Here is an 11,332-nt window from a genome sequence, read left to right as displayed (position 1 = left end):
TCCTGCAGCAGCCTCTGCTCTGGTGGACTACGAGATGGAGGGAGGGACGTGGGGGAGCCGCAGGGGGTCAGGGCCCCTGGTGCTTCCTAAAGAGCTGACAGTCGCAGGGCCACTGGGACAGGCGCACCCTCCAGGCAGCAGGGCGGAAGAAGTGGTAGGCCTCCCAGGCAGCTGGAGGCGGAGGGGCTGAAGTGCTGAAGAATTTATTATTTGCACGTATAGAATATGAGAGTAGGCACTGGGGCCGAGGCAGGCAGGAAGACGCGCCGGCTCAGTCGGCGATGACGAGCTCGTCCACCCCCCAGTCTTCATAGCTCCCATCAGGCAGGTAGCGGCGAACGATGATGGGAATCTTTCGGGCCCTGCGGCGGGGGAGAAGTCGAGGTACGTGAGGGCTGGTGGCCCCCGCCCCGCAGCAGAGGGACAGAGTGTGCACAATGCAAGGCAAGAGGAGCCTCAGCAGCATCCTCTTGAGACCACGAATGCACTTTGCAGGAAAGGAATTACAACAAAAAAAGTTCCCACACCTCTGAGTGGGGCACTTCAGTCTGGAAGGGCTCTGCCATCCCATGGCTGAAGGGAGGAGGGGGAAACGTAGAGGGATGTTGGTAAGGCCAACTGCAGTAGGAACAGGGAAATTCGGACAGACAGCAAAGGTCTCATCAATGTCCTCCCCGCCCCCTTTGCCTGCCCCCTCCTCCCCCTCCCTCCTCCTCCCTGCAGGGCTGACTCCCAAACAAACTAAGGGTCTACAGGAACAAGAACCACACTTCCCCATCAGGGAAGTGGGGGAAGGGTGTGCAGCAGAGAACCCAAGGGTTGCCTCCCAGGGCTCTGGAGCAGTGAACCATGATCTGGGCGACTTACTTGAGCTCTTTCATGGCGATGAGCAAGGGATCTGTCTCCCCCTCCAGCTCCACCATCACGGGGGCACACATCCTGTAGGTACATGGACAGGTGTTGGGGGAGACTACAAACACAGGGAGAAAGGCTCAGCATGAAGTCGGGGGGTAGCTTCACAAACAGGATCAGATCAGCATCCCAGTCCTCACCCAGAAAGGGCACCTTCCAGGTAGGCGGGCACAGCGGATGCGGAGCGGCAGTTCCGGGGCACTGACAGCGAGGGTACGCAAGCGGGAGCCTGTACACTAGACTTAAACTTTGCCTCCAAAGATACTGAATTTCTTCCCCAAATCTCACTATCCTCATTTGAAAATGAAGACAAAAAGGCCTGCCACACCTACACAGCAATGATGCTAAAACACTACTGGAACAAGCAAAGAGTAAGTGCCATAGCTGCTCTCAGCCCTTCACAGAGTACTGTATCTGAGGTAAGTACGCTTGTTACTTCCATCTTACTGATGAAGAAACTGAGGCACAGACGGTCAGTAACTTGCCTAAGGACCCACAGCCAGTAAGTGGTAGAACCAAGATTTGAACCCCAAAGGCTCCTCCCTACGGTGCTACACCACCTCCCATTATTTTTAAAAGCTGGTGATTCACAAACTGAAGACCGGTATTGTGAACGGGACAAGTGTGAGCTTTCATCACTGGGCCGTGTGACATGCGTCATGTCAGCTCCCCTGCCAAGGGCCTCCCCCAGGGCCCATCACAGACTCCTGAGCCTGCAGCCACAGCAGAGGGCTCCAGCACAAAGGACCCGCACGTGCAAAAGCTCACCCTTCTGACCACTCTAACTCGACCCCCCCAGCCCTGCCTCGGGGCCCAGCTCGCCTCATTTTCCTTCTCTGACTTGGCAATACCCCCTACAAGGGTCCTGCTCCTCCAGCCTCTACACAGGGCCTGTGGTGGGGCGCTCACCTCCTTACCACCCTTCCATGACACCCCACAGCCATCAGGCAGGCAGAACCTCACCTGGCCCCTGCTTACCTTTCTAGTACCTTCTCATGCTACCTGCCTATATTTACCCCACATTCCAGCCATACCAAATTACTACAGTTCCCTAGACATACCCTGTTGTTTCCTTTTTTGCATCCTCGTACAAGCTCTTCCTCTCCCTACAGGCCTGCAAGAGGCTCAAATGTCTCCACTCTGGAAAGCACTTGCTGAAGCCTCAGTGCCCTGACTCATTTTACATACGCTTCTCTTGGCACCACTACCACTACACTGTGACTACTTGTTTGAAGTTTTCCAACGAGACCTGGTGGCCCAGGACCCCAAGCCCTAGCACAACACTTGGCCCACAGCAGAGGTTCTAGAAACAAACAGGCCAGTTCTAGGCCCACCTCCTCTAGGAAGCCACACTTATTGATTCCAGCTCAAGTTTACACTAATGGATCCCAAACCTAATAATCATCAAAATTACTGGGAAAGTATGCTAAAAATACAGGTTTCCAGGTCCTTCCCCAGACCCTTCCCCCTCACTCTCTAGTGAAGGATCCTGAGAACCTGCATTAGCAAAGCTCCCCAGGTGCTTCTCATAACCAGCCAGTCTGAGAGCCACCAGTTCACACTAAATAATCTACTAATTTCATTGCTAAATATTCTGATGTCTGTTACTCCCCAAAGCCTGAAAATTTCCCAAGGGCAGAGATCAAGTTCTTTAACTTTCTCTATATCCTCTCTCAATAATTATTTGAACTTCCCCAAAATGTAAACCTTTAAAGAATGGGGCAAAATGCTTTCCCTGATCTGCATATGCCTTATTTCTTTCAAGATACGAATAACTCAACAGCATTCATTCATCCAGCCCTACTATGTGCACAGGAAGTGTGAGAGTGTGCCCGGAACGTCTCCACCTGTGGCAACCATTCAGCCACCAGGTGGGGCTAATGAACCAGAGAGAGGTTTCATCCACAAATATCCAAGAAACATCTGTTCAGCATCTACTAAGTGCAGAATTGCAGGCCTCGTACTCAGGATAAGCTCCAGCCCTGGCTGTCCAAGGGCTTACAGCAGCCGGGGAACCACCAGACAGCACCCTAGCCCTCAGTCGGAAAGAGCACTATAGACTAGACTAAGCTAGACCGAGGCTTGCTCCCCGAGGAAAGCAGGACCTGGGCCTCGGTAGTGTTTGAAATGCCTGCTCCATACTGTCCACCAAATGCAAGCCCATCTTCTGAACTTGTCACTCAATGAACCAGTGACATCTTTTCCGGTCTTGTGCCCCAAGCTACTTGCCATTCCCCCACTACAATCCATACATGCCTGCCTCTACCTGGACCTTTCCTAGTGCTGTTTCTGGCGCCTGGGATACGTTCAAAACCACCTCACTTTAATTCTAATCTCTTCATGAGGCTTCCCCAGTCACCCCTGCCATTACTCCCTTCTCTCTTTTGTTTCTCTTGTAAAGCAGCAATCCCATCCGCCTTGGGTTCTGGGTATTTAGAACGGGTCCATCTCTCCCACCAGACTGTAAACACCTAGAGACCTGGGGAATTGTGATCATCCCTGCATCCCCAACAGGTGCAAGCACTATATCTTATTCGATGCTGACAGACTTTAACTTGCATACAGTCTGTTTGTTTGAAAAATAATTTATGAATTATTCTTTCTGCTTGATCATGTTTAGCAGACGTAAGCACTGCCCAATCAGTGCTCTGCAATGATGGAAATGTCCTCTATCTGCACTACCCATTACGGTAGCCATAGGGAGCTACTGGGCACATGAAGTGTGGCTAATGAGACCGAAACACTGAACTTCCATTTAGTTTTACTTAAATTTAAATGGCCAAATGTAGCCAGTGGCAACCATAACTGCGGTGCAGGCCTAGAGGATCCTGACCCCAGCGATACCAAAATCATCAAACTGAGTGCAGCTCTCATTTCACCCAGACGGGCAAGGAGCACAACCAGGTTGGCAGGAGGCCTACTGCTGCCAAGTGGGTGAGGAACGACGCTGCCCGCCCATAAAGCCCTCTATCGAGGTGAACACGGTGGTCACCTTCACTCCACAAGACTGGAGGAGATGAAGCCCAATGCTGTTTAAAAACTTGGGCGGGGCGGGGACGGATGGATGCATAGATTGAGCATCACCACTCCGCCAGCACGCATCGTCCCACAACTCTGGCCCCAGCTTTTCTTTCAAGCCTAGTTTCGACTACTCCCTACTTGAAGCACCCCCTCCTCTAGGTACCCACCATTTCCCACAGCAGCTTATAAGAGGTCTGGGGTAGGACTCCTTTCCCCGGTATCACGTTTCCCCGCGGAGGATGTTCCACGAGAGCCACAGTAACATGCCCGTCCCCTCTCTGTCTTCCCACTTGCTCTCACCACAACGGAGGAGGAACTCATCTGACAAGGGAGCCTGGCGGGGAAAGCACGCATCTGTGGTCCAGCCTCTTCAAGAGTCCCTGCTTCCTCAAAGCCGCCTGACCTGTCCTCCACGATGCCCACAAGCTTAGCAGGCAGGCTGACGCCTGCACACGGGGCCACTGGCAGCGGCAGTGCCCACGGCTGTTGGGGTGGACACGGAAGCGTCGCACGTTGCGATCCCCACCTGCCTACTGCTAGCTCCTGAATCCTGTTAGTCTTCAACTAGCTCCAAGCTTGGGAGACAAAGGAAAGGCTGCTAATTTCCAACCCCACCCCCCCCCCCCACTGCTCTGTGCTTTCACGTTTCCAGCGGGACCTCTACATGGAGGGCTCCCCAACTCCTCTGGGCTGGCCCTTGTCTATCGACTCAAGAACCACCTTAAGCCCAGGGGGTGCTGCCGCAGCACCCCCAACTAACCAGCCCACAACGGTCGAGGGCTGATCTTATTTTATTTATTTATTTATCTCTGCTTCCCTAACTGACAGGCACTCGTTACACTCTGTACTCTTATCACTATTCTTCTACTGTGCTGTTATCTGACTTCACGGATGTTTATGTCCCGTTTCTCCACTGGATCACAAACTCTCTGAGGGCAGGGAGTCTAGCACCGTGCCTGGCGCACAGGGACAGCACCACCCTTGTTCAGCGTGTGAGAAGAGGGAAGGTCTGTGGTCAGGTGCCAGGCTGAGCCACATCAACAGCGTGCAGGCTCCCTGTAGCCTGTCTGATGGAAAAGATGGTGAGGAGGCTCATACTCACGCGATCTGAAGGGCTCGGGTGCCCAGCACACGGGCTCGCTCATACTTGGTCATATATGGTGTGGTGATTCGCTTCTGGTTGGCCTGCGGTCGCTCTCCAGAAGGGAGGATCTCAACATTCTCCTGGCCCTCCTGGACATCAAGGAAGAAAAGAGGGAAAAATCTCAGGATGCATTATCGGGGGTGAGGGGCAGGATGACGACGACAACGATTATAACCACCACTATGCTACTGCTTATTACGTGACAGTGACCATGCAACTGCCTTATTAACACCTCATTTAATCCTCACAATAACCTTATGTGGTGGGGATTACAATGCCCATTTTAGAGGCTTGGAGGGTTAGCTAACTTGGCCAAAGTCTCAGACCTAGTAAAAAAGCACTCATGATCAGGGAGTCCAAAGCCAGCTGCCTCATCCAGAAGAGAAGTCCTTGAGCACAGACAACAAATCACCCTAAGAGGAAGAGGAACAAGCACCCCATCTTTACATATTCATATATTTAACAATCACTTGTTAAGCACCTGTCATGTGCCAGACGTCATCATAGGCGCTGAGACAGGAAGCTAAGAGCTTCTGCTCTCAAAGGATACACAGGCTGGCGAAAAAGACAAGAGTAAACAAAACAACAAGTGCTATAAAAGTATGCAAGTGTGATGTAAAAGAATGAAATTAGAACACTCCCTAACACCATACACAAAAATAAACTCAAAATGGATTTGAGACCTAAATGTAAGACCGGACACTATAAAACTCTTAGAGGAAAACATAGGAAGAACACTCTTTGACATAAATCACAGCAAGATCTTTTTTGATCCACCTCCTACAGTAATGGAAATAAAAACAAAAATAAACAAATGGGACCTAATGAAACTTAAAAGCTTTTGCACAGCAAAGGAAACCACAAACAAGACGAAAAGACAACCCTCAGAATGGGACAAAATATTTGCAAACCAATCAACGGACAAAGGATTAATCTCCAAAATATATACACAGCTCATACAGCTCAATATTAAAGGAACAAAAAACCCAATCCAAAAATGGGCAGAAGACCTAAATAGACATTTCTCCAAAGAAGACCTACAGATGGCCAAGAGGCACGTGAAAAGCTGCTCAACATCACTAATTATTAGAGAAATGCAAATCAAAACCACAATGAGGTATCACCTCACACCAGTTAGAATGGGAATCATCAGACAATCTACAAACGACAAATGCTCGAGAGGGTGTGGAGAAAAGGGAACCCTCTTGCACTGTTGGTGGGAATGTAAATTGATACAGCCACTATGGAGAACAGTATGGAGGTTCCTTAAAAAACTAAAAATAGAATTACCATATGATCCAGCGATCCCACTACTGGGCATATATATACCCAGAGAAAACCATAATTCAAAAGACACATGCACCCCAATGTTCACTGCAGCACTATTTACAATAGGCAGGTCATGGAAGCAACCTAAATGCCCATCGACAGACGAATGGATAAAGTTGTGGCACATATATACAATGGAACATTACTCAGCCATAACAAGGAACGAAACTGAGTCATTTGTTGAGACATGGATGGATCTAGAGACTGTCATACAGAGTGAAGTAAGTCAGAAAGAGAAAAACAAATATCGTATATTAATGCACGTATGTGGACCTAGAAAAATGGTACAGATGAACCGGTTTGCAGGGCAGAAGTTGAGACACAGATGTAGAGAACAAACATATGGACACCAAGGGGGGAAAGCGGTGGGGGTGGGGTGTGGTGGTGGTGTGATGGACTGGGCGATTGGGATTGACATGGATACACTGATGTGAATAAAACTGATGACTAATAAGAACCTGCTGTATAAAAAAATAAATAAAATTGAAAAATTTTTTAAAAAAAGAAGTTCCTGTGGATGTAATCACACCTTATGTACTGTTTTCTATATAGCTTCTTCCACTCAATGTTATATTTGTAGATTTATCCATTCTGTTGTGTCTACCAGTACTTTGTTCATTTTCACAGCCATCTAGGATTTTATTGTTGGAATATACCACAATCCATATAATCGTTCAATTATAATAAGCATTTGGACTACTTTGCTATTATGCTATGCATTTTCTTGTACATGTCTTTTGGTCAACATAAGTATGCATCTGTGTTGGGTATACACCCAGGAGCCGGATCACTGGTCCCTAAAAAATATACATCTATACTCCCCTTTAGTACATAACTCCACAGAGTTTTCCAGAGCGCTGGTCCAATTTACACTCGGACCAGAATAATATAAATGTTGCTCCAATTGCTCCACATCTTTCTGCTCACTTGGTATTGTCACTGTAAGATGTTTGCTTTGTCTGGTTTAATTTTAGCCATCTCAGTGGGTGTGGAGTGCTGTCTTGTGGTTTTACTTTCCGGTTTCCTGTTGACTAATGATGTTAAGCTCTTTTTTATATATTTATTAGCTATTTGGATATTCTCTTTTGTGATGTAGCTGTTCAAATCCCTTGCCCCTTTTTGTATTGGATTTTCTGCATTTTTATGATTGATTTGTAAGAATTCATTGTATAGATGTACTTAGTTATATGTTTTGCAAATATCTTCTTTAACTCTTTGTCTTTCCTGTTCACTCATTTACTGGTTGTAATTTAATTCATCCAATGAGTGCCATTTCACTAATTTACAGAGTTGTAATTGTGTGTGCGAGCATGTGTATTTAAATAAATAAAATGGAATATCAAAGCACTTCAAAAAAAAAGTATGCAAGTGTGCCACAAACTTAACAAGAAAGTGAGAGACATCTGCCTCATACTGGGGGTTACGAATACAGTCCAGAGATGAGACTTGGGCTGGTCCAAAAGGATGAGTAGGAGCTGCCAAGCTAACAAGGAAGGAAAGGGCATTCCAGGCAGTCTGAAATGCATGCGCACAGGCACAGAGGAGGGAGAGAATGTACTAGGTCTGGACACCTAATTGTGGGTATGATTAGAGCAAAAGGTGTGTATAGGGTTATAGGCAGAAGAATAAATTCTATAATAAAGAATTAAGTCAACAAATATTTACTGAGCGCTTACTATATGTCAGATAGTATTCCAAGCACTTGGGATAGTGTAGTAAGACAGATAAAAATTCTTTCTCCTATAGAACTTACATTATAATGAGATGAGACAAACAATAAACAAAATTAGTTAAGTACAATGTGTAGTATGAAAACAGAAAAGACAGGGAGTGCCAGGGTGGTGATGCTGGAGGAAGGGGTTAATGTGGCAATTTTAAACAGGATGGTCAGGAAGGCCCCACCGAGGTGACATTTAACAAAGACCTGATGAGGCTGAGGAGCAGGTCGCGTGCATATCTAAGGGAAAGGAAGAGGGAACAGCTCAGTCAAAGGTTCTGAGCTGGGGTCTCCCTGGCATGACAGGGACAGCAAGAAGAGATAAGGTCCCAGAGGGAGCAGGTGGCCGGATCATGGAGGACCTTGTACATCTTTTTGGCATTTACTCTGAATGAGCTAAGAAGCCACTGGATGCAGATTTGGAACAGAGGAGAGACAAAGTGACTTACGATTTAAAAGGATCACTCTGGATACTTTGCTGAGAATATTCTGTAGGTAGAAAGCGCAGAAGCAGAGAGACCTTTTAGGAAGACCAACAGTAATCAATCACGTGGGCAGGTGAAAAAGACGACTCTGGCGGCAGAAAGGCAAACAGCAGACTGAGGGCAGGAAAACCGGCAACACATTTCTGCAGTAATGTGGGTGAAAAGCAATAAAGATCCAAACCAGGCTGAGACACGAGGAATGGAGAAACGAAAACAGGACCGAACCACACAGAGGAGGCAGAATCAATAGGACAGAGATGGAAAGGGATCAGAAGGATAGAGAAGGTTTCTGACTGTTTCTGACTCAGAGAACATATAACCTCAGAGTGCCAGGCAGACAGGAAATCCCAAGAGGGCCTTCAGCTTCCCAGCCTTAAAAAAAAAAAAAAATCGAGGGATCACTCTCTCTCCAAGAGACATAAAGCACTTCTCCTTCCATCAGTCACAAGGGACAGAAAGCCCTATTTTATCTATGACGCTAGTAACTCATTCACCTAGTTGCTCAAGCTAGAAACATGGGAGTCATCCCTGTCATCTCCCACTTTCTCAGCCCCATATCCAAACCACCAAAATATCTCTTTCATCCGTTTTCCCATCACCGACACTACCAGCACCCAAGTGCAAGCTACAGGTCTGACCTGGAAGTCTATGAGGGCTCCCTAATTGGGCTCTCTTTTACCCTTGCTCCTCCCCAATTCACTCCTCACTGGATCATGCCGCTCCCCAGCTCAAATCTTGTCAGTGGCTTCCCGATACCTTCACGCTACAAAATCCTGCCTGATCTTGGCTCTTACCTCTCCAGCCTTACCCCAGGTCAGTCTCCCCCTTGCTCTTCATGTAGCCCCACCTTGCAGAGCTCCTGGTACGTAATAAACATTCAACACATGTTTGCTCAATGAATGAAGGGAATATTTCAACTGTCAGTAAGCTAACTGCCCCAGAAGCCATGCGCTGTGCTCCAAGTGGACAAAAGCCTTCAGGCCCACCCTGAGGGGCTCCCGGACTAGGACTAGGACCCAGGACTAGATCTCTCCTCACTCTAACTGGCGGTGCCCTGACCACAAACGGGAGGCAGATGCAGTCAGTCAGTCATCGCTGGCCGGGCTATGCAGCAGCCTGGGCTGCAGAGAGGGGAGCCCAAGGCTAAATACTGACCTCCTCGGCATTCTCCAAGTCATCTAGCCCTTCATCCTCCTCCACGTCATCAAAGTCGTCGCCATCAAAACTGTACAAGAAGAAGCAGCCAGTTAGAGCACCACTTAGTAGAATCAAAGAGGGCAGAGATCTGTGTCTCATCTGAGTTACTAGCATAGGAGGCACTCAATAAATAGCTACTTAATGAGTGAATCACTTAATAAATCATTAAGTCATTTGAAGTTCCTCGTCTAAAAAAACAAACAGAGCTTACTTTTCTACTCCCTCCTCACAGAGCCCTATTTCCATGCTCCCCTTGGGAGCAAAATTCTTGCAAGAGTTGTCCATCTTCACTGTTTCCGATTCTTCTCTTCCCATTCTGTCATCATCTCACTCCAAAGACTTTCACCTCCATGGTTCCACCCAAACCATCCTTTCAAGTTTGTTAATGTTTTCCACATTGCTAAACGTGATGGCCTATTCTCGTTCTCATTTAGCCTGATGTGTCAGTTGGCCCACAGGACCGTTCGTCTCACTCAAGACACTCCCCTCACTTGACTGCAAGGACACCTCACACTCTTGGTGTCCTCCCACCTCACTGGCTACTCCTTCTCAGTCTCCTTTGCCGGTTTCTCCTCTCTTCCCCCGAAGCACTCCGTGTTGGGATGCTCTGACACGCAGTCATCTCCTCTTCTCTACTGACACCCGCCTGATGATCTCCTCTGTTTCTCAGCTTTGACTGATATACTTATGCTGAGAGCTCCCCTATTTTTATCTTCAGGATAGACCTCTCCTCCAACACCACACGTCAGGTAATCTCCTGGGCTCTAGCTTCAAAATAAATCCAGACTTCAAAACCACTTCTCACTACTTCTACTACTATCACCCTAGTGCAAGTCACTACCTTTTCTCACCTGGATTACTGCAAGCCTCCCAGACCTTTACCACCTCAAAGTCTCCCCAGACCCTCCTCGGGATTACTTCTATACTACAGACCTACTACGCAATTCACACGACCCGGCATTATGTCTATGGGCCTGCCCCCTCTTCTAGAAAGGGACCCCACCTGGAGAGCAGAGACTATACCTAATACACCTATTAGGTATTGACACAGAGCCCGACTCAGCGGAAGTTTGCTGAAAGATACCTTTTTCAGTGATCCTCTCTGGACCCTCGAGCCGGGGTCTTTCTGTGCCCAGCCTCTGGCCGGGTCTATGCTGCCGGCTCACCGCCCTACCCTTCTCCAGCTCCGCGGGCCCCCTCAGCACCCCCAGTGCCCTCAGACACTGCCCCGCGACGCCAGGCTCCTCAACTTCCTTCGACCCAGGCTCCCGCTTCACCCGCCCCTTGCGAGGCTCCGCAAAAGTCACTTCGCTCCCGCACTCACTTGTCCTCGTTGTCTGACATGACACCCGCGCCACAGCTACCGGGCTCTGCGCCCCAGACCCGAGCGGAGGCCGCAAAGAGCACGCCTCCGCCTCGCTCAACGCCAAACGTACTCTGCGCCTGCGCCGTGACCTAGAGGTAATCACTTCCGGGAGGCAGGAGCGGCGATAAATGTACGCATGCGCCGCTCGGCGCGAGCGCGTT

At 48.6% G+C, this 11,332-nt stretch overlaps 1 protein-coding gene across 1 annotated transcript; it reads right to left on the bottom strand.

The window, feature by feature from the left end:
- Positions 1 to 182: 182 nt before the first annotated feature.
- On the bottom strand, positions 183 to 11,260 carry POLR2F (RNA polymerase II subunit F). Its single transcript, XM_029205676.1, has 5 exons — positions 11,130 to 11,260; positions 9,764 to 9,833; positions 5,036 to 5,166; positions 868 to 939; positions 183 to 362 (listed from the first exon to the last, which is right to left on the bottom strand). The coding sequence occupies exons 1-5, from the start codon at positions 11,147 to 11,149 to the stop codon at positions 272 to 274; spliced, it is 384 nt and encodes a 127-aa protein (XP_029061509.1). The 5' UTR covers positions 11,150 to 11,260; the 3' UTR covers positions 183 to 271.
- Between the last annotated feature and the right edge of the window lie 72 nt (positions 11,261 to 11,332).

Source organism: Monodon monoceros, unplaced genomic scaffold, assembly GCF_005190385.1.
Source record: "Monodon monoceros isolate NGI ecotype Baffin Bay Population unplaced genomic scaffold, NGI_Narwhal_1 Super_Scaffold_6, whole genome shotgun sequence".
In the NCBI taxonomy this organism is placed as follows: domain Eukaryota; kingdom Metazoa; phylum Chordata; class Mammalia; order Artiodactyla; family Monodontidae; genus Monodon; species Monodon monoceros.
The sequence above is the reverse complement of the archived record's forward strand: the minus strand, read 5'-3'. Positions and strand labels throughout refer to the sequence as shown.